The sequence below is a fragment of the Benincasa hispida genome, chromosome 11 (assembly GCF_027475165.1).
Source record: "Benincasa hispida cultivar pf3 chromosome 11, pf3_genome.v1.1, whole genome shotgun sequence".
In the NCBI taxonomy this organism is placed as follows: domain Eukaryota; kingdom Viridiplantae; phylum Streptophyta; class Magnoliopsida; order Cucurbitales; family Cucurbitaceae; genus Benincasa; species Benincasa hispida.
Window position 1 is genome coordinate 43,921,974 of NC_143488.1, and position 25,078 is coordinate 43,947,051.

The 25,078-nt window shown below is 32.3% G+C and overlaps 1 protein-coding gene and 1 non-coding gene across 2 annotated transcripts; both read left to right on the top strand.

Annotated features, from left to right (window-relative positions):
* The first annotated feature begins 3,575 nt into the window (after positions 1-3,575).
* Positions 3,576-3,648, top strand: TRNAT-UGU (transfer RNA threonine (anticodon UGU)). The gene has a single exon. It is a non-coding gene; the product is annotated as a tRNA-Thr (tRNA).
* Positions 3,649-14,194: 10,546 nt separating this feature from the next.
* On the top strand, positions 14,195-19,711 carry LOC120089938 (RING/FYVE/PHD zinc finger superfamily protein). Its single transcript, XM_039047384.2, has 7 exons — positions 14,195-14,593; positions 14,691-14,762; positions 15,530-15,597; positions 16,721-16,853; positions 18,544-18,624; positions 19,219-19,332; positions 19,436-19,711. Exons 1-7 carry the CDS (start codon positions 14,453-14,455, stop codon positions 19,502-19,504), a joined length of 678 nt encoding a protein of 225 aa, XP_038903312.1. The 5' UTR covers positions 14,195-14,452; the 3' UTR covers positions 19,505-19,711.
* Positions 19,712-25,078: the final 5,367 nt, after the last annotated feature.

Here is a 25,078-nt window from a genome sequence, read left to right on the forward strand (position 1 = left end):
TGAGTTTAGTGGAGTACAATTATGGGTCTTTAGTGGGATCCGTCTCATTTCATCAACCTCTTAAGGTGTCTTAAGACACTGTTCTTTAGACAAAATAACTTCATTCCTGAAAGAGAGTAAACCTTTCTTGGAGTTTTGCATCGAAAACTTGACAGACTCTTGCCAATGTATGATGCCTGAGACACGACAAGCGTTTTGTTCTTTCGATCCCTAAAGATCTGAATGGCCATAACAAACTACGCCTCTTTCAAATATTTCATTTGGAATTGGGTTGCTAGCGAATTTTTAATTTCATTTAGTAGACCTATATCATTCCCAATGAGTAGGATCTCGTTTATATACAACACAAGAAAAGCTACTGAACTATTGATGATTCTCTTGTAAAGACAAGGCTCGTCAACATTTTGATCAAAGCCATAAGATTTAATCGTAGTATCAAATCTTATATTCCAAGATTGAGAAGCTTATTTCAATCCATAAATGGACCGATTTAACCCTTCAAACCTTTTACTCTTGACCTTGGGTTATGAATCCCTCAAGTTGCTTCATATATATGGGCTTCTTAAGATTACCATTCAAAAAAACAGTCTTGACGTCCATTTGCTAATTTCATAATCATAATATGAGGCAATGGACAAGAGTATCTGGATAGACTTCAACATGGAAACAAGTGAGAAAGTCTCTTTATAGTCGACTCCCTCAACTTGGATATAACCTTTTGTCATAAATCTAGCCTTGAAGGTTTGCACATTCCCATCAGCACCCCGTTTTCTCTTGTAGATCATTTTGCAACCTATAGGTTTAACCTCATCAGGTTGGTCTACAAGATCCCAAACTGAATTGTAGTACATAGACTCCATTTTGAGATCCATAGCTTTGATCCCCTCATATTTGTCAACATCCTCCATTGCCTTCTTGTAAGACAATGTATCCTCAACATCTCCGTCAGCTATGACAACTAGGGTATTTGTTAAACTCATATAACGAATAGGTGGGTTCATAACACTCCAACTATGTCAAGGCTCTCTCAACATTTGAGGTGGATGTGACCTACTAGATGAACCAACTTCAACAACTCTTGTTGAGATATTGATCTCTTCAACAACGCTTGTTGAAGGTTCAGTAGTTTCATTGGAAAGTTCATGTAACACTATCTTACTGCGGGACTTATGCTCACTTATGTGGTCGTCTTCTAAAAAGTAGTGTTTTTCATTACAAACACTTTATTATCTTTAGGATCGTAGAAGTAACCACCTATAGTTCCTTTTGGATAACCTACAATGGCCTTAACATATAAGTTATTTTCCATTGAACCATAACCAATCTCCATTCCATTCTTGAAAATAAACACTTCATTCTCAGAAAAGGAGACAGTATAGCCTCGTTCAATGAGACAAGAAACCGAGATTAAGTTTCTCTTAATATGAGGAACTACAAAAACATTATTCGATAACAGATAACGTTTCTTGTCAACAAATAACTTCAGCCTACCTACAGCAACAGATGAAACAACCTCACCAGTACCGACTCGAAGAGTCATCTCTCTCTGTGACAATGTTTGCCAAGAACTGAATCCTTAGTAAGAGGAATTGACAAGATTGGTAGCACCTTAATCAAGGATCTAGGAAGAATCATCATTCTCTACCAGACATGTCTTTAAGACCAATAAATCATATTTACTGTCTTGTCTCCTCTTTTGGAGAGTAGTGGGATGGAGGTCGTTTGCCACGAAATTCTTTTTACACAATTCTTTCCACTGTAATAAACCGGTCATTTTTAAAAGATTTAAACGGAAATACTAACGAGTTGCTGAAAAGAAAAACACATTAATCTACGTTAGGTTTTAAAAAAATACTTGTTGTAAAAAAAAAAACAACATCCAATAAGATTTTAGCAAAACTAACATAAACCCCATGTGACATCTAGTTTCGCAATGACACTTCAAAGGTTTAGGAAAAAAGCTACCGAAGAGAGGTCAATTATCCCTCCTCTGAATTGAGAAGTTCTCAACCAGTCATTAATACCAGAACAACTCTTGTTCCTATAATGACAAGCCATCATTGATTTGGCCAAGAGATCATTAACTTACTTAACAATCTCCTGTAAGTGTGACCCGCCATTTTAAGCCCTAGAGGTCCATCCCAAAAGGCTAATCCGAAGGGAAAAAATCTGATTGGGGAAAAACCTAAAGCGACCTTATCCATTTATGGAGTTCACCTGGATATTGACCAACTGAACAAAACCCATCCGAAAGGGGCCGCTCTGAAGGTGACATGAGGACATACAGAATGATCTCACGATGTGAACCAATGATAGAAGATTTCTAGGTTTCGTCGTAAACCTAATTGGTTACTTCCAATTACGTAAATCTATAGTTCAAACCGCACTCAAAGGTAGGGCATTTCCCATTTTTATAGGAACTTCTGTACCAGAAACAATGGTATCTCCAATTATAGCCCCTCTGGGATGTAAAATATATCTTTTCTCATCATCCCCATAGTGTATGAGACAAATGTATGCATTTAGATTAGGGTCGCATTATGATGTCCTTCCCCATTTTCTTTCATTTGTATTATACTGGAACCACTGAAGTCATTAGAATACCGATTCCTCTATTGAAAAGTGTTTCCTTCTATTGGATTTCTTGTGTATCTTCTTTCATCTCTCTCTATCGGAGACCCGTATTTGGTTCGATCCAAAATGATTCTATCATTTCTGTATCTGCAATTCAATATAATTCAATATAGATAGATATATAGACATATATATTTGCCCCTCTTTCGATTTTTTTCTTAGTAAAATTTTGAATACTTAAACGGTCGATTCTTTTTTTCGTCTTAGCTTCCACCTTTCCCAATGAAAACAGAGAAATGCTTCATTATCATCTCAATTGCATTTAGTTGGTTTGGATTGCACCTTTTCATTTTTTTTTTTTTTTTGATTTATTCTTACCCTACCCTTAGGGCAGATCCTCTATAACATAACTAAAAATCACTTTATTATTCGATAAATTATTTAATATAGTATAGAATTATAATATTGATAGAATAGCCATTAACCAATTATTCTATAACCCATTATATTATATAAATATAAAATAAATATAAGAAATTTCAATATCAATAGAAAATAAATATAATATAAAAAGAGAAAATCAAAATTATGTAATGAAATATTGTAATATTTTCATTTCATTTAAATAGACAGACATTCAAATAGCATACTAAAAAAAAAATAAAGAAAAGAGTAAATAACTAAAAAACCTAAAATCAAAATAACCAAAAATCAGAAAAATAATAAGAATTTTAAATGTCATTTGAATTCAAAAACAAAAATTTACTATCTAATTGAGATTAACACATTAATTATTGATACACATCCATTTGATAAATAGATCAAAATTTTCTATCGCTATATTCTATTAATCGTTATATTAATTATTATGTTCTATAATAGAACATAATTATTAATATTTATTTGAAATGAAATTAGATTCTATATTCATATTAATTAAGAATAGCTAAGATCCCAGTAATTTAGTAAATTACTATGCATGTAATATTTCTGTTATGTGAGCCCGTTTAGCTCAGAGGTTAGAGCATTGCATTTGTAATGCGATGGTCATCGGTTCGATTCCAATAGCCGGCTTTTCTCTATTTATTTGATTTATCAATTATGTCAAAAATCAAATAAATAGAGAAACGACTTCTTACCCTTTTTTCAAAGGTCGCCGATCTATCATGTCATAGGAACTTCCCTTTATGACTAAAACGAAAGGAGAGGTTCTATTTCTGTAGAACAAATCAAGAAAGGAACTCTTACTTTTTTATATCATTAACATATACAATAGGATCTGGATATTGATCCAAGTCATCTAATTATTCTTTGTTTTGTAGTACAATACTTTACTGGATTTTGCTTCATTTATCATATTTATCATTTAGTTTAGTTTTAATTTAGGTTTATGAAATTTAAATAAAATAAAAATAAGGAGTCTTTATGTCGCGTTACAGAGGGCCTCACTTACTATAAATTCTCTCTCCGTCTACCTTGATATTGACTCATGCAAACACCATTCGAAGGGGGATGCATCCTGGGCCTCTCGAGGCCAAGCATGAATCTCATGGTGTGAACATACAGGGAGAAACGTGAGTGGAATCATAGACATATCTGATACACCTTCTCCTCTCACTGAGTATTTTATAACCTAGGGTTTAGCTTACTTAGAAAAAACACGGCTAAGGATTTTAACTAAGTGACTTTTTAGGTTTTCCCAAGAGTAACTTTTACCTTGGATAGTTGAACAACTTTTGATCATCATCCATTAAACTCTTTAACGGAGTCTTTGACTAAAACGCCGCATGCTTGTTGAAAATCTATCTAATTCACCTTTCCAGGTAGGTTCCCAGGTAGGGGTGTTACAATTCCGTCAACTTAAGAACCCTAGCCTAGCCAGAATTCGCCTTAGACAAAAGGTCCCTTATAGATAGGTTTACAACAAATTTAATCTTTTATTCCAACCAATTTAATCCTATTAAACCGATTTTAAAAGATTAATCTAGGTTACTAAACTCTTTAGAACCACTTGAACTTAGGTCTATCTCGATCCAATTTTAAAACCCTTTTAAAAAATTTGAGTTCACCCTAAGTCCGCATGCAACTCTGAATTATTGATTTTAGGTCTAATTTCCTTTATAACACTTATAAACGGAAACAACCACAATGCTAAGGTAACACATGCAAGGCATTCATAACACTTATAAACAGCCTAAGTGTCATGCTCAATGTATTGTCCATTCATTGCTACTTCTTTTATATAACACTTATACAAAACAACAATGAAACAAGCAAAACATGCTTCCATTCACCCTTAGACTATAACATTTACAATAAAAGGATGATGCATGATAATGCTCACTGCATGTAAAATATAACTCTTATATTTCATGATGCATGTGAATGCTTTCAAGTAATTTTTTCATGCAAGATTATAACATTTATAATACATGATGCATGAGTAATTGCACAACTTAAGGTGGGTTTTTAACTATATGACAAATACTTTAACATATAAGCACCATACATCACATGTGTAAGCTATAAAAGTTGATGAACTGGGTAAAATTGCCTCAAATACAAAAAAGAAAAGCTAACTATTACAAAGACAAGGAGTCTCCGGTTCAAACAGGCGAACCGGGTCTTGAACCGCTCAGCAAAGCATCGCTTCTCCAACCATCGTGTACTAAGCACCCCACGATCGTCTACACGATAAAACAAATACTTCGTTCTATCGCTTATCTACACTCCCAGAGTTAAATGATCATTTAGCATTTACTATACGATCATCAAGAAAAATCCAAACGATCGTCTAGTTATTACTACACGATCGTATACCTTTACTAAGTGATGAAGCCTAAAGTACACGATCGCTTAGCACGCTCCGCACAGCGCCCACATTCTGCGATCATCTAAGCGACTACGATGCCGCTAAGAACCATCGTCTAAGCGATCGCTTAGCTAGCGTCTCTGTATCGCATATGCGTGATCGCATAGGTAGTAGCTAAGCAATGAAGCTTGCTAACTACACGATCGTCTAGCGTGCGCCTTTTACTAAACGATGAGCATCGCATGCTCCCACTACAATCGTCTACCTCTAGCGCCTACGCGAGCGCGCAACCAACGTTACATGATATGGTAAACAATTTACCCCATCACTTAGCATTAGCTAAAGGATCGTTACACGATCGTCTAGAAAAAAAATATCTAAATGTTCGCTTAGTTAAATCCCAACGATCGTTTACCTGAGGCTACACGATCCGACCAATGCTTGGTCTTCTTCTTCTTGAGAACTGCATTGCCATGCACCAAAGCTTCATCACAAATAACTCGACGAACTCGAACTATTCGAATTACAGACTCGATTGTGATGTTAATTTCACCCAAAAACACATGGGCCCTTACAATTAACACTTTATAATACCGAAAGTTTTAACAAAAAGGCAATTTAAACCCGAAACATTCATTAAATTCATCCACAAATGCAGAAAACGGTTAACCACAAATGCAGAAACCTATCACGACTGAAAAATGTGTTCGATTCAGATCGTAATTTGGAATATCAGAGAACCTGACTCTGATACCAATTGAAGAAAATTGGAAACAAGATTTCCATGAGCAGCGGAAGCAAGACTATTCCAAATTACAATCATAAATTAACCTATATTTACAGACGAATACAAAACAAGTGGTTATACAAATCATACAGAGAAATTACAGCATGAATAACAAATGAACAAAGAGATCAAAACTCTACGCACATATGAGAATACATCTCCACGCTTTGTTGCGCGACTCTAATCGAACAACAGCAACCACGAGCGCTCGATCTACACGACCGCAACACAACATGAACACCACACGAACACTTCGCGCTCTTTCTCAACGATCTTCTTGGTCACGAACTCTTCAGAAATACGAACGGCCTCCAGAAAACCTTGACGGTGTCGAGTTGAGTCTGACACCACCAACAAGGCTACCTTGGTATTCTCAGTGTGAGAATCCAGAGGGTGGGCTCTGTTCATACTTGGTATGAGGCAGACGAATAGAGGAAACAACGATCGTGTATATGACTGGACAAATGGGAGATGGCTGAGACCTATCACATAGGCCGATGCCCAATCGTTTAGATAAAGCTATGCGATCGTTTAGCTCTATCGTTAGCTCCGTCTATCGCGTACAGACTTTACACGATCGTTTACCTTGGGCTAGCGATCGTCTAGCAAAGTTATACAATCGTGTAGTAAATCCGAATTTACTTGACAACCAACGTGAGTTTCTTTTTGCGAGAAAGAAAAAACTCAAAAAACTTTTTAACGTTTGTAAAAACTTTTTTTTAAAATAGGAAACCACTTTCCTTTTAAACTCACGGTTACCATGATCCAATAACCAACTACTACTTTGGTTATTTAAAAGAAAAAGAATTAATTATCCAATAATTAATATTATTATAAACATAATGATAACCAACTTATCATACTATATTTATAACCTTTAGTTTTAATATTTCATCTCATGAAACATATAAACCATAGTTCATTTTCTATTCCATGGTACTTAATGTAAATCTCATTTACATCAATCCTCCACTAGATGTATCTTATACATCATACCGATTATATCATATATAATCAAAATACCTATTGCCAATTTGAACATTTCAAATCAACACCAAGAACTGATTCTCAATAGAATCCAAGCTACCAAGGGGACCTCATGAACCTGTAGCTCCAAAGCTCCAACGGCACGTGAATAACTGATTAAACTCTTTAATCACGGGATCCATCATCCGTTAACTGCCAGGCACTCCACTAAAGATCGACAGTTGAACTCTCTTTACTAGAAATATATTATGTGTCCATCTTAACCAATCAGCAGTGCGACAACCCTTTACAGATCGCTCGTAAGTACAGCTGGGCCGATAACCGTTATGCCCCTGTAGTTACATCTGTCTCTTTAAGTACCACTGATCCCTCTAATGAACATAAGTCATAGTTCTACTATGACTGAGTCTTCTCTTCCAAAAAGAAGTTGTGGCCACTATGTTCAAGCCCCAGAATCAGCCCTTAAGAGAGCAATCTCTCTACTTATCCCTACTTCGGGAAAGAAGTGAATTCCATCTTGTGGATTGAGTTCCCAGCTCCCAGATTAGACAAGTCCCCAAAAAGGTAGGCATGTTGAGTTGGAAATCTTGACACTCTCATTCATACTAATCAAAGGACTGTTCTCAAAGGCAGGAGTTCCCAAAACACTCAAGATTGAGGTCGTGTCACCTATGGTCGTTTAGGTGAGATGCAAGTCTCTAGTATCAACGGCGTTATATACAGAGTCTAGTCATCTCGTGGTCTAGGTCTTATACAAACTCTTTGTATATGACACCCCCGCTCCACGTCTCCACATGAATGGTCAGAATATACCATCTATAGTAGTTTACAACACTTGCAAACCTCTATAAAGCGGGCCATATCCATAGTGTCACCAGGATCAGGTATCCCACCTTAATCCTTATACTACACACCGATTTAGGTTATCACTTAAGGCATGATCCACTTGTATATCACATATACATGCTTAAGTTCACATAAGATAACCAATGAGCTTTATTTATTGGATATGAGTAAATGCCAGAATTAAATAACACTTATTTTATTCATTGAACAATGTGTATCTTTACAAAACAACGAGACTCCGGGAGAATTAGGACACCAATCCCAACACTTTAGCCCTATCACATTTTCTAATAAAAGATCTTTTAATCATTTTTCTTTCAAAGCATGACTCACATACAGGTAAAGAGTTTTCTTCTAACTCACTTAGAAGTCCATTATTAACCAGTCTCTCAAGCCTAATATTTATGTGTCCTAATCTTGGATGCCAAAGATGGGCATTTTCTTTAGTAGAAATTTTCTTTCTTTTATTCAAAGTTACCGCGGTTTTAAACAGCTCGGTGTTTAGGAGAGCTCTAGTTGCTAATGGTCTTAGCACATATAGATTATCCTATAATTTAGTAGAACAAATATTAATACCCTTTTTTAAAATAAAAAATTTATTATTTACATTAAAAGATAAATATAATTTTGTTCAAGAATACATTTTACGGAAATTAAGTTCCTCTTTAAATCAGGAACTACATATACATTTCTAACAAAATATATTTTTTTTTGCAAAGTAAGCCATAGTCCTCCCACTGCCCTTGCAGAGACAATGTGCCCAATTCCTACACGCATCGTCATCTCACCAAGTGCTAGCTGCCATTAGGAATCAACTCCCTCAAATGAAGAACAAATGTGGTTAGTGGTGCCTGAATCTATTATCTAAGCCGAATCATCATTCTCCACTAAACAAATCTCCAATACAAGTAAATCGTATTTACCTTGCTTGGACTTCTTCTTTTCTGCCAAGTACTTGGGACAATTCATTCTCCAATGTTCTTCCTGGTTACAATGGAAACATATTTCCTTTGTAGCCTTGTCCTTCTTGCCCTTTTGGGCAGCAGCTGGTAAGTTAGCCTTCCCCATTCCACATTTCTTCTTCTTCCGCTTTTTGATGTCGAAAGAGGAAGGCATAAATTTAGTTCCAGTGCTTGGACCTCTGTAGAACTTTTTAGCGGACGAGACAACATTTGTCTTACCTTTCTATTCCTTGACTCTCATCAAGGATTGGAAAGTTTGTAGTTCATTGAGCAAGCTGGTCAGGTTGTAGTCAATCCTGTTCATAACAACATTGCTACAGAACTGTAGGAAACTTTCATATAAAGTTTCCAAGATGAAGCTAACTTGCCTAGCCTTATCAATGATAGACCCGTTCATCTCAGCCACACCATGTTCAAAACATGTTCTTGAACAGAAGTCCCTTATTGCATACAAGAATTGAAGATGAATTTAAGAGCGTAATGCCTGAGTTGAGTGGATGGTTGTTTGAACATTCTCCGTAGGGACTCCATGATCTCATGGGAAGTGAGCATGGGCTCATGCTTCTTGGCCAAGATTTCAAAAAGGCTTGCCAAGATATACGTTCGGACCTTTTCATTTGTTTGCATCCAGCAGTCGTATTCCTCCCGAACGTTTCGAGTGGCATTTGAAGCTAGGACTGGAGGACATTCCTCCAACAGGATAAACTCTAAGTCATCGATGGAACTATGTTGATTGTGTTTTTCCATGTGATGTAATTATCGCCAGTTAATTTGTCGGCAGCGAGCGAAGTCATATTGATAATATTATTGAAACATACAATTTATTTATATCAGTAATCCATGCATTACCCATTTGGAAAAACCAATCAAATTTAGCAAAATAATTCAATAATGCACCCTATGTGACATCTATTTTGCAATGATATTTCGGTAAGGTAGGGTAAAAGCCACCATATGGTGATCAAGTATCCCTTCACTGAAATGTTTCAATCAATATATAGAACAACTCTTTGTTCCTATAAATATTAATCCCCATTGTTCGATCCAGAAATTGGTAACTATCTTAACATTTTCTTGTAAGTGTAATATCTCATTTTAGATTCTAGATTTCCACCCCAATGAACCAACTATAGGGAAAAATCAATTGGGGCAAAAACTAAACCAACCCTATCCATTTGTAGAGTTTGATTAAAGAGTCATGCAAATTTCATCCGTAGGGGCACAAGAAAATGTGCCTCGAGGCTAAGTATAAAAATTACTACAAACTAATGAGAGAGACCATGGGATGTGTTGACATACGTCCCATTCCCACTTACTATAAACACTCTTTCCATTACCTTGGTATTGGCCTATACAAACACCAACCATAGGGGAACACAAGCAAAGGTGTCTCAAAATCGAGTATAAGTATCACGGTGTGAACTATAAGGGAGAAACGTGATAGGAACAATGAAATATCATATACCTAATTTTCCTCCCACTGAGTATTTTACCTAGGGTTAATTTAACTTAGGAAAAATACGACTACTTATTTTTATTAAGTGATTGTTTAAGTTTGTCCAATAGTAACACTTACTTTGGATAGTTAATTTTTTTATTTATTAATGTTCATTAAGTATTTTAATAAATTTATTCAACAATTGCTTGCTTATAGCAAATCTATCTAATTCACCTTTCAAGTTAGTTCCCAAGTAGGGGTGTTATGTTTTCGTCAGCTTAAATACCTTAGCCTAGACAGAACTAGTCTTAGACAAATGTCCTTACAAATATATTTGCTACAACTTTAATATTTTATTAAAACCAATTTAATTCTATTAAACTGAATAAAAAGATTAAACTAGTTTCTAATCATATTAGAAATATTGTGAACGTAGGTCTATGTGAATCATATTTTAAACTATTTAAAAAATGATTTTAACCTAAGTTTGCATGCAATTTTATATTATTGATTTTAATTTCTAATTTCATTTAAATGTAACAATTATAAAACAAATGAAATAAATTAAAGTCAAACATTGCATATAATGGCGTAATTAGTAAAATTATAACATTTATAAAATTATCTAAAGTAGTATCATGCTTCATGTAATCTCAATTTTAATTTTCATTACTTAATCATGCATAACGTTTATATACTAAAGTAATGAAAGTATTAATGACATCCATACATCCATACATCCAAACTATATATCATAATCCTTATAAAATAAATGATGGATGACTATGTTATTAATGCATGCTAACATATATTATAACATTTATAAGATATGATTCATGAGCATGCTACAAAATAAGTCATGCAATTATATTATAACAACTATAATATTTATGATGCATGAAAAAAAAAATGCATAACCTATGGTGGGATTTTTCTATATGACATACATTATGACATATATAAGAAAAATAAATCATACATCCCATGCATAACTTAAAATTAAATACAACATATTAATGGATCGAGCTTGACTTTCCAAACAATTAATTAAATTAATATAACTTTTATATTAATTTAATTAGTTAAAACCTAAATTATTACAAAATAATAAGAAAAAACCAGTGCAAAAATCGCTTGGACTGGACCAAACAACAAATTGAACCACGAACTGAACCACTCAAGTGAACCGCATGCGAATTGGACACCTTGCGCGTCTCTCCATCTCGAAGTGTCACCATGTTGTATCCTAGTGTTGCGACGCTACGGGAACAATTCTCATTGATCTCGCGTAGGAGCGACGCGACGCTAGGGTACAACGTCATGACGCTTCTGTACAGAACACTTCTATACAACGGCTTATAGCACCGATTTTGCTCCAAATTTGGCCCCGTCTCTTCTAGATCTTTGTCGAAATAGCCACGAATGACCCGAACTTATCAAATTACAGACTCGATTTCATAATATACCAAAAAAAAAAAACAACGGGTCCTTACAAACCAATTTGTAAAAATTAAAGTGGTAAACACAAAATCAATCCCAAAAACATCCAATATGTGCAAAAATCACATTCATCAACATAAATGCAGAACTTAGTATAGTACCCATCATAAACTTTGTAATTTATTCCCGAAAAAAAATTGGGACTCAGAACCTAGTTTTGATACCAATTGAAGGGATTGTGAGGTCCGAAGCGAAAGCGGAATCGTGTCCCAAGTTTAGTATTTCACATAAAACAAAAATTATAGAGAACAAAATATGCATCTTCAATAAATTTACTATATGCCATATGGAGGAGAAAAGATTAGGGTTCAAAGATACTAACCTTTGAAGTCTAGAAATCTTCACGAAAATCTTCTCCCGCCACCGGTCACAAACTCTTCAATTGAAATCCTTCAAAAAAAACCAAAATGGACACCATCCTCTAGGGGTTGAGAATTACATGAGTGTGTGGGCTCTGTTAATTTTAATAGAGGGAGAGAATTTAGAAGAGAGGAATTTTTTACTAGAAGAGGCCTTCACTAGAATAACACAACGTCTGTGACTTTAGGAAGAGGATAATCTACGTAACCTCCCATTTTCCACGTTTTCTAAAGTGAAAAACAAGAGAAGGGAGTTATAACTCTCCCCAACTAAATTCAAAAAATAATTTATATATATATATATATATATATATATATATATATATAATATATTATATATATATAATAACCAACTTATCATACAGTATATATTAAACTATATGTTATATTGAATATAACACATAACCTATAGTTTTCATATTGTATCAAATACAGTATAACCTATAGTTTGAATCTCTCAATAATTTACAATATTTAATATAAATCAAATTTATATTCAATTTAATTATATTAATCTAATCCATATAATTAATATTTGAATCATATTCAAATATTTATTATAATGTATCAAATACATTATACTAATTATATCATATATAATTAATCCCCTCAATTAATTGAAACAGTTCAAATTTATCCAAAGTTAATTCTCAATAATCACAGTTGAGCTACAGATGGGACCTTATGGACATGTAGATCGAAGCTCCGATGGTACTTGATCAATTAATTAAATCCCTTTAATTAAATTAATCAACTTCTATTAACTGTCGGTAACTCTACTAAAAACTGACAACTGCACTCTTCGCACTACAGATATATTTTTATGTTCATTGGATATAATCAGTTAACAATTCGATGACCCTTCACAAATTACTCCTAAGTACGGGTGGACCAAAATTACCATTTTACCTCTGTAGTTACATCAACTCCTTAAGTACCACTAATCCCTCTAATGAACAATAAGTCATAGTCCAACTATGACTACCTTTAGGCCAAGAAAGGGCGTAGCGCTACATTGTTCAACCCTAGAGTCAACCTTTAAAAGAGCAATTTATCTACTTACCCTAATAGTAGGGAATGAGTGAGTTTCATCTTGTGTAGCTGTGTTCCTAGCTTCCCAATCAAACGACTCTTTAAAATGGTAGGCATATTGAGTCAGCGAATTGACCACTCTCACCCATGTAAATCAAAAGACCTCCTTCATAGGCAGGAGTTTACGACTCACTCAGGATTTAGGTCATGTCATCTAGGGTCATCCTAGTGAAATTTACGTCTCTACTATTAACGGTGTTATATAATGAGACTATTCATTTCGGTCTCTACATGAATGATCAGGATCAAATCATTTATAGAACTTTACAACATTTGTAACATCTATAAAATGAGTAGTATTCGTAGTGTCACTGGATAAGGTACCCAACCTTATCCATTTACTACAAACCCTTTAGGTTATCATTTAAACACAATCCACTTGTATGTCTCTACATACATGTTTAAGCTTCAGAATATAACCTTATATGTTTGTTTGTTGATTTTGTGGATTAATGCTACTAAATGTTGAATAAAATACCTCAAATTTTATTAAATAAATAAACTGTTTGTACAATATAATTATAAACTATAGAACCCACGAGATTTAGGGCATCAATCCCAATATCTATACTCACCTTCTTCTAGTAGTCGATTTGGCTTGACCTAAAAGGAAGCCACAGATCTTGGAATCAAGCTATATTTATACCCAACCTTTTTACTAATTAATCAACATTATACCTTGTCACCATTTAATTAAAAATATAAAACAAAAGTAAAATCATACTTGTATCTAAATAAATCATAAATGATTTTGAATCCAAGTTATTTGACTTGACTTCAATGTGTTATTGTGTTCATATATTAATGCATTCAATCACAAATTCATTCTCCCAATTTATGAACTGGCGTTGCGTTAAGGTCCTCCATCCAACGCGTCAAAAGTCCACGTCGGTCCCAAAATACCCCAAAGAAAAATAAAAATAAAAAACCCAAGGGTAATTTGGGAAATTCAGATTCACTTTCTTTTATTTAAAGCTGAGAATCCACAAAAGAAGGAAGGTAACCGAGAATTGGACTCAGAGACAGAGAGTTTTTGAATAAAAACAGAGTATTTTGATAAAACCCAAAATTTTCAAAAATTGGTTCAAAAAGAAGATGGGTGAAGTGTTTGTTTATGTGGATGATTTTCAATTTCAAACTTCCTACGATGTTTCACGCTGTAGGATTTGCCACGAAGAAGAATTCGAAAGCCCTCTTCAACTCGAAGCCCCCTGTTCTTGTTCAGGTACCATTAAGGTAACACCAAAATTTTCAAAACCTATCAACTTTTTCTTCTTTTTCTTTGAGTTTTTAATTTGATTTCGTTTTTAATTTCTGGGTTTTTTTTTTTCAGTTCGCTCACAGAGATTGTATTCAGAGATGGTGCAGCGAAAAAGGCAGCACAGTTTGTGAAATTTGTCTCCAGGTTCGGTTTTTTCTTTTAAATAAATTGTTCTTGTTTTTTTATTTTTGAGTTTCTGGGTCGATTTTTTTCCACGAAATTTGAAGTGGGTTTTCGTTGATTTTGAATTTTGGAGTCTCTAAACTTGTGTTCTTGGACTCTGTAATGGGTTTCTTCTATGCTCTGTTTTTTAGGATATGATTTTCTGTTTGATTTCAATAAAAAATTTGGGAAAGGGGGAAGAAGTTTTCTATGGGATTCGTCTTTTTCTTTGAGTTCAAGTCTCTCTCTTTCTCTGTTCATAAAGTTGAACTTTCAATCTCCCATAAAGTTTAGCTATTTTGCTTCTAAAACATTCTATTTTATTTACAATTTTAATCTTAATACCACTGGTTATTTTTTTTCCTCTAAAGATTACTGTTTTAATTTAATGCGTTATTATTAATGGAAACCGGACATTAACACGTATTTTGTTAGAAGAAAAAACAATTCAGCTTTAAGAACAGTAAATTTGAAATTTCAGTTTAGAGTCGAAATATTTGGGAAAAAACTAAAATATTTTCTTTCTTTGCGTTTAGAAATTTAAAATTACAATAAATAAGAGCTATGGACTAAACAACATTTAAATCTCCTTTTTTTAAAAAAAACAATATTTAAATCTTTTATGTTGGTCACAAGTCTTCTGACTACTCCACGTACTGTTTTGAATTTATTATTTATATTTTCTAATTTTGAAAATGAAGAATGAATATAATTTTTTCTTTTTTTTTTTTTTTTTTTGGTTCTCTCAGAATTACGAACCAGGATATACTGCACCTTCTAAGAAGCCTCAACACGCCGATCCAGGTGTCACCATAAGGTATTTTCTTAATTTTATTTTCATTTTTCCTAGATTTTTCTTTCAAAATTTACGATTTTAAGTTTAATTTTTTTTTACTACACACTTTTGTATTAATGTAATTAATTAATTTAAAAAAATTATAATTAATTAATATTTACTAATTTTCCATCACCATTGAAATTAACTATAAAATATCACTCGTGGTTATTTTAAATTAATTAACTAGACTTTAATTTAAAAACTAAAGTGAACATTAGAGGAATTGAAACCAAATATAATTAAGGTCATGTTTACCGATTTGTAATAAAAAATGGTATAATTGTAATAAGATTTTATTGATAGATCAATCTTAACGATTCTGAATTGTAAATGTAATTTGATTGTTTTTTATTGCATTTACATAGTATTATAAACCTGTCACATTTACTGTTATTGTTACTGTTTGAACCAACGATAATACTAATAATAAAAATAATAGTAAATGTGACAAATTCGTAATTCTCTCATTAATATAATAATTCTCTCATTAATATAATAATAATGTTTTTAATGATAACGATAAAGGTAGCGAGTCTCATCTAATTTTCAAATACAATCAGATTGATATTTTTTGCTTTTTAATTAGATTGCATTTTTTATTACAAACTTGGGAGTAGGTCCTACATTTCATTTTAATTACGGAACACAATAAATATAATCAAATGGAGTTATTTTTTTCATTGGTTTATTGCATTTGCCTTTGGATGAACACCACCTAAACTAAAAAATGTTTGGGTGAAAATGTAAACATTCTAAAATTGAGGGCATTAAATTTAAAATTTGTGGATAAAATTGGAACATTACCAAATAAAACTGTCAGAAAACTAAAAAACTAGAAAGGTATTTTATTTTATTTTTCTCTTTTATTTTTTCAAATTTCTTTAAATTTAAATGTGCTCCCAGACTGTACTCCGATGGAAAATGAGAAATTTCTTAAAGCACGAGCCAGACATGCTTTACAGCCAATTCATCGCCTTTGCTGGCGATTTTTTCGAACATTGAGGAATTAAAATAAAAATAAATATTAAATACTAAAATTGGATTGAATTAAAGAAATGGGAATGAAAATTAAATATATATATATACACGATTTGGTTGACAGGAATAGTGTGGAAATCCCGAGAAGCGAGGACGAAGAGACGGCAGAGCCACCCGATGACGGCGGCGCGTTGGACACTGCCTGCTCCACCACCGCTGACCGCGGTGCCTCCTGCTGTAAATCCGTCGCTCTTACCGTAAGTTTCTCTCTATTTTAATTACCTTTTTTCTTGTTTTCTTCTAATAAATTCTAACAAATGTCATTAGGGAATGTACCTGAAAAGATCTAGCATCTCTTAATCTATTAGTTTAATTTTTAAGATTGATTAGAAGGTTAAATTTTAAGTTACATCTTTAATCATGAACCATGTTTAATAAACTCTCTTAAATTTTTGAAACTGTTTACTAAAAACTTTGATTTTATGTTTAATATATGAATCGGTGTAACTGATTGGTAATAGATTAGATCTATTACAGAAAATTGAATAAGCTCAAAGGCTTACACAACGTTAAAAATCACACCTAACCTAGTTTGAACTTTTGCTCTGCTTTTTCTTTTTTAGAAATTAATATTAATAATTCACTAGCCAAATTGATTTTTGACTTACGAAGTGTTGAAATTATATTAAAAAAAAGTTGGTCTCCAATCACAAAGTTAACTTATTTATAAATATAGCAAAATTAATTTTATCATTTAAATGGATTACTCTAAAAATATAAATATAGTACCTATAAAGATAATTTTATCCTACCATTGGAATGTTCAAGCTTCACCACAAATTTTTTTAAAATAAAATAGTTAATTGAAATTTAACTAGTAGTGATACTAATTTCACCGTACAACGGTCAAATTTAAGAATCATTTTAATAGAAATGAAAGTTATTAAATTCGATTTATTGGGCTAGGTATAATATTATTTTAGTAACAATTTAGTGTACTTCAATTTATAATGATTTTGTCCCAATTGTCAAAATTTTCATCATAATTAAGTGTTAATTTTTATTACATGACAAATTAATATTTATAATTTATAAATAAAGTTTATTTTCATTCAATTTATCAATCTATACAGATAAGAAATTTTTATTAAATCATAATAATACTTTTTAAGATAGGGACTAAATCATTACCAATTAATTAAAGTTTAGGGATTAAATGATTTAATTCGTTACCCTTAAAATTGAAAGTAACGACTAAAGTGTCTTTTAAGCTATAGTTTTTTCTTAAAAAAAATTATGCAAGAGGAAATGTTTTTACTGTTTTTGAGAAACAAGATAAATTTTTAACTAAATTATCATTGGAGATTAAATAATCATGGGAGGAGAAGAATTGAACACATGGTGAATAAAAAAGGGAAGGCTTTATAATTTCCCTAAGCATTGAATGACTAGGGGTTGTGTTGGTGCTAAGCCCATTATATGAACAAAGCCTGATTGCTACATTATCATAAAAATAAATACTAAGTGGATGTAAATTAGCACTACATAATTGGAAATCATTATGCCAAACACTAACTTCATTATTTTTTCTAATTCCACCTACTTTCATATGCTAAATTTATTTATTTATTTAGTAATTTTAACTGAACTGTTTTTGTTTTTTAATTTATTAAAAATATGCTAAAAGGTAAAATTTCTTGGTGGGGTTGGTTATCAATGAAACCTTACTCAATTAAAAACTATATTGTAAAAAATAATAATAATATAATGTAGCTCACCAACCCAACAAATAACGGTTAGACCCTAGCAGCCTACCATCACTTTCCTTGGCCACTATTTCTTTTTTCCCTTAAATTTTTCAAAAACAATTTAAATCCTTTTGATACTAAGATTCCCTAATGACTTTATAAAAGTTCACATTTGTATTTTAATTTCATGTTTTTGCAGTTTACTTTAGTGTTGTTGGTGAGACACTTCTATGATGTGGTTGCTGTTGGCACTGCAGAGTATCCATTTACAGTTGCCACGGTGAGTACTTAACTTGATTCGGTTCGGTTCAGTTTGTTGTTCGAGAGTAATTAGCAAAAACTACTCATAAAGTAAGGTGGTAGTTGTAATTACACCCTTAAACGTTCAATTGTAAAAATTGAGTTTTCACACAAGTGTTAAAATTGGATCTTCAAACTTACAATAGTTGTAGAAATTAGACTCCAAATCATAAAATTTGAACTCTCAAAGTTATACCATTGTTACAATTTCTACAAGTTTGTGAGTTTGAGGGTCGAATTTTAACATTTGCAAAAGTTTTCAATTTTTATCATTGAAAGTTTGAGGGTATAATTGTAACTATCATTTTGTAATTTGTCCTAATATTTTTAAGTCAACTACACAGGGAAGATAGATTAATTAACGGTTGAGTTGGATTAATGGAAAAGAAAATTTTTTTCAAAAATTCATTTCTGTTTTAACAATAAAAATTGTTAAAAATACACTTTGAAAAGCTATTTTTAACGGTTGCCAAATACTTTAATTTTTTTTCAAAATGATTTATTTTTTAAATTAAATACTTGAGAATGCATTTCAAATACACTCTAAATATTTTGTTATGTGTATTTGTTTTAGGTGCTTTTTTTAAGAGCCAGTGGAATTATTTTTCCCATGTATGTGATAATTCGAATGATCACCACTATTCAAAATAGTGTTTATCGAAATCGGTATCAGTATCAGAATCACGAGGTGAGTTTTATGTTTTTTGTTTTGAAAGACAAGAGAAGGGAAAAAGTTTGAGGTCTTTTTCCCATGGTTGACTGAAAGTATTTTGTTATTGTGTTTGAAATAGGATTCTGATGATGGTGAAGATATTTCAAGCTTTGAAGATGATGATAGAAGACTTCATCATATTGTCTAAGCTTTATACAGACACTCATTATTTGTTACATTTTTTTTAAAAGAAAATTTATTTGAACTAACTCAACACATCATATATTCTTCCTTTTGTCAATAATTTTTCTCCTAATTCAATGTAATGATTTTTTTTTCAATCTGTGTAAAAACATAGTCCAATCAGATTGTAATATTCAAGGGAAAATTTTCAATTTTTTAATTTATGCTTAAACGAGTGTCAAATGTAATGTGGTTTTTTTTTTCAATTTTCAATTTTTTTTTATATAGTTCAACATGATATTGAGGTTGATAGTACATATCTTATGTCTATTGATTACATTCACTATTGTGAAGAATTATTGGATAATTAGTAATTTGAGTTAATATTTGTTTGGTTGTTAATTTAGATTAAGTAGTAATTTGAAATTAATTAATTAATCGTCTTATTTTCTTGTAAGGCTACAAATAATCATTTTAGGGTTGTAGTAGGGAGATTTATAAAAATCATATTGAATAGAACTTAAGTTCTTGAAGATTTTAGGGATGAATTTTTTTTGTTTGACCATGACTTTGATATAATACTCTTAAGGCACGGCATGAATATGTTACTAGATTTGCACCTCTAATAAAATTGGTTTTTGTTTAGTATTCTGTTATTTGGGTAATTTCAATTTTTTTGATCAAATTGCAAATTAGCTCAAGTGAATTGAAATTAATTTATAAAACTTAAATGTATGGGAGAAAGTGAGTTTTTCCCTATTTGTTTACCAAACCTTTATTGTTAAAGCAATCTATATATATAGCATAGAAATTTGTTTTAAAAAAAGAAAAGGGATTCAAACTTTAAAACCAAGTAAAGTAAGGATGACCTAACAAAAGGGTTGCCTTATAGATTGTTGGATGAAACTCCAAACAAGTAAAATTGACTTGTCAACCAAAATTTGGAAATGGCTTTGTCTTTACCTTTGAAATGGGGCATGGGTGAACTTTTATTTTATCACAATATGAAAATGTCAGCTGTTTTCATTTAACTTGGGAAACCAATATGCTTTTAGGATAGGATTTTCCCCCCCTTTTATATGGCTGGGCCTTAGGAGTTGGAACCTATGAAACCTAACAGTTAGCCTATTGAATTACATGTGCTTTAAAAGGTTGAATAAGATTTGGCATCATTGGACCTAACATATTTATTTCTTGGATCTAAACATTTCATCCTTCAAATCTAAAAAAATGATATAAAAATTGGGTTTTTTTTTTTTTTTTTTTTTTTTTTTGTCGTTTTTGTTCTACCTTTTTCTTTTAGAATTTGTATTGGTTGGATGGATGACCGAAATTTGGGGGATAAAATGAAATTTGCCCTACTTTTTGAAATTGAGGTTTTTTTTTTTAATATACTTTTTATTCATGTTTAGATTTGGGTGACATTACTGAAATGGAACCTCATGCATGTAAATTGGGCCTTTCGCTTGTGCTTCTCTCTTTCCTCTCTCTCACGTAGATCGATCTCCTCTTGCTCTCGCACTCTCGCTCTCACACTCTCATACTCTCGCTCTACGACAAAAAATTGCCAAAATTAAAATCTTAGATGAGGGAGGGAAGGAAGAAAAAAAGCAAACAGAGGCGAGGGAGATGAGAAGGTCAACAAGGAAGGGGAAGGAAGAAGAAAAAGTAGGAAGAAGGAAAGGAGGGAGAAAAAGAAATTAATTTCATAAATTTTGAATTGGATCTTTTATAAAATTCTCTCTCATAATTTCCCTTGTTTCATTACAAAGAGACCTAACCCAAGAAGTTCATTGACGCTTGAGCCTAAGTTTGACCCAGTGACTGGATCATATAAGTTGAGCCATTTTACAGATAATTAGAGAATCAGATAATCTGGCTCAAGCCCATAAAAATTTTGCTGTTTAATGGGCCTTGGCCCATATTTCTTCGCACAACAGATTCAATATGAAAGAGGATTTTGGCCTTTTATGTGCGTTAATTTATATTTATATTTATATGATTTGGTTAATTATACAAAAATATCCTTGAAGGTTCTATTTTTGCTCTTAAACTTTAAATTATTTCAAAACAACCCATATCCCTACTTTTTTGTTAAAAGCAAAGAAGAAAATATGATGCAGTGGTACAATTCACATGATTCAATTATGTCTAAAAACTTTCCTTGAAAAGAAAAAAAAAATGTCTAAGAACTTTAAGGTATGTTTCATTTACTTTTGTCTTTACAAAATTTCATTTTAACCCTAATCTTAGTAAATGTTTTGAAACAAATCCTTCTTTAGCTTCCATGTTTAAAAAAAAGATGGAAAAATGATGTGGTAGTGGATTGTAAAATACTAAAGGGCCATTTAGGGCGTTGAGTTGGTTATTATAGTTAGTGATTATTATAATTTATGAGATACAATAATTTATGATTCATAATAGTCTATGTTTAAGGTATAAACTATTTTAGTTTAAATTATAATAGTCTGTGTTTAGGGTGAAAACTATTTTTTCTTAATAAAAAAGAGTAAACACTGTAAAAAAGGAGAGAGAGATAATGGGTAAGAAATAGTTAATATTGTAACAAAGAGGTATTTCAAATAGTATTACTGTAGTTAATTGTAGGTTATAAATGAACATAAAATATTTTGTTCTCTGTAAATACCTCATAACCTGTTTGGTTGCTTTCCAATGGTCCATCTCCGGGTTGCTCAAATATCTGCCTAACACTCCAACTATGAATGCAATATCTAGATGCATACATAGTTGAGCGTATATTAGACTTCCAACAACCAACGCATAGGAAACCTTCTGCATCTCCTTAGTCTCGAGTATGTCTTTGGGCATTGACCTAAATGAAATTTATCACATTTAGCGATAGAGATATCTCTTGGAGCATAATCTTTCATTCCAAATCTATTCAGTATTTTCAATATAGTTCTTTTATGACAATCCCAAAATGTCTTGAGAATGATCTCGCAGTATTTCAATTCCTAATATAAAAGAAGCATTACCAAGATCTTTCATCTCAAAATTCTTTTTAAGAAACCTTTTAGTGTCATGCAATAAGCCTACTCATTAATTGATTGAGTATGTTATCGACATATAACACTACAAAGATTGATGTACTCCCAATAAACTTATTGTTGGGGTTGATGTCCTAAATATTGTGGGTCATGTAGTTTGTAATTGTAATGTACAAAAAATCTATTTATTTAATAAAATAAGAGGTATTTTATTTTATATTTAGTAGCATTAACCCACAAAACCAATAAACTAAGATCCAAGGTTATCTTCTGTAACTTAAACATGTATGTGGAGACATACAGGTGGATTATGTTTAAGAGATAACCTAAATGGTCTGTAATAGATGAATAAGGTTTGATACCTTATCTTGGTGATAATACGAACATGACCTGTAGTTGTTACAATTGTTATAAAGTGCTACAAGTGATATGATCCTGATCATTCATGTTGAGACTGAATGAGCTCATATGAACAATAGATCATAATCTTACTATGACTAAACCACTCTTAGGCCAGGAGAAGGTGTGATGTCACATTGTTCAAGACCCGGAATCAGCCTTTAAGGGAGCAATTTATCTACTTACCCCTGTCTCGGGGAAGGAATGAATTCCATCTTGTGTAGCTGTATTCCCAACTCCCCAATAAGACGAATCCCCAAAATGGTAGGCTTGTTGAATCGGTGATCTAGCCACTCTCACCCATAGAAATCAAAGAACCACCTTCATAGGCAAGAGTTCACAACTCACTCAGGATTCAGGTCATGTTACCTATGGTCATCTTGGTGAAATGTAAGTCTCTATTATGAACGATGTTATATAATGAGACTAAACATTTTGTGGTCCGGTCTTATACAAATTCTTTTGTATAGAATATTCCTGCTTGCATGTCTAATACATGAATGATCAGGATTAGATCGCTTGTAGCACTTTACAACATTTGTAACACCTACAAAGCGGGTCATACTCGTAGTTTCACTAGGATAAGGTACCTACCCTTATCCATCTACTACAGACCTTTTAGGTTATCACTTAAATATGATCCACCCGTATGTCTCCAAATACATGTCTAAGTCACAAAGATAACCTTTGATATTAGTTTATTGGTTTGTAGTTAATGCAACTAAAATATCATATATTTTATAGACAAAGAATAAAATATCATATATTTTATTAAAACACAATGAGTTTGTTCAACAATGTTACAAACTATAGGACCCTATGATATTTAGGGCATCAACCCTAACAGTGAGCTGGGGTGTTCTATACAAAGAATTTTTATAAGATCAAACCACAAAATGAATAGTCTCGCTATATGACACTGTTGATAGAAGAGACTTACATTTCACCAGGATGACCATAGGTGACTTAACTTGAATCTTGAGTGAGTTGTGAACTTCTGCCTATGAAGGCAGTTCTTTATTTTGCATAGATGAGAGTGACTTGTATTTTCGACTCAATATGTCTTCCATTTTGGGGATTCGTCTGATTGGAGAGCTGGAAACGCAACTTCACAAAAAGTAATTAACTTCTTTTCTGTAGTTAGAGTAAGTAGATAAATTGCTCCCTTAAGGGCTGAATCTTGAAGGGATCAAATCTCGTAGTGGAAACGTCTATGTGAGAACGCCTTGCATCCCACAATTTGACTTTTACATAAACAAATTAATTATACTAAAACAGAATATAATGTAAATTAGCATACTTTGGGAAAATATTAGAACCATTCTTACATTTGTATATTCCCAAGCTTCACAAACAATCCTCTCGAAGTTCCAACGAACGTCTCCTCCAACGATCTTGATCATGAACGATTTCTTGAACAATCTCGAACACTACCACGAGAGTAACCCCCTTATTCTCTAGGATTCTAATAAAGGGATAGGTGGCATCCAACTATTGGGAGAGGGAGAGGAGAATAGGTTGTTGGAGAGTATAAAGGATTCTCTTTATGGCTTAGGGAAAATTTTGCACAATAACACTTGTATGTTGTGTATTGTCAGTGTCTGTGTCTCCCAAACGGGCCACAGGGAGGTCTTATATAGAGAAGGGTCAAGTCATTTTCCTAATTCTTTTCCTATTTTCCTTTTCCACAATTAATTAATGAAATAACAGTTATTTAATTAATTAGCCCAATTAAATAACACTTATTTAAATTTAATTTGCACATTAATTAAATAACTATTTATACATTAAATCTAATTTAATGCATATATATTTAATAATAATAAACATCGTATATATATGTGTAATACCTCTTTATTAATTAATTTTTTTAAATCTAATTCACTTGAGTTAATTAATTGAATCTTATTCAAATATTACTTTCCAATTTAATTTGAATTGTTATAGATCATATTCATAATCAATTATATATTAATCACATTAATATATGGTTTCCTCAAATTAATTTGAACAATTCAAATCATCCCTCTTAAATATCTTCTATTGAGCTAACAGTGGGACATGGTGGACCTGTAGATTAGAAGCTCTAGCGGTTTCCTCAAATTAATGAGAGCTAACAGTGGGAATGGTGGACCTGTAGATTAGAAGCTCTAGCGATATGAGATTAATTGGCTAAACTCATTAGTTAATCA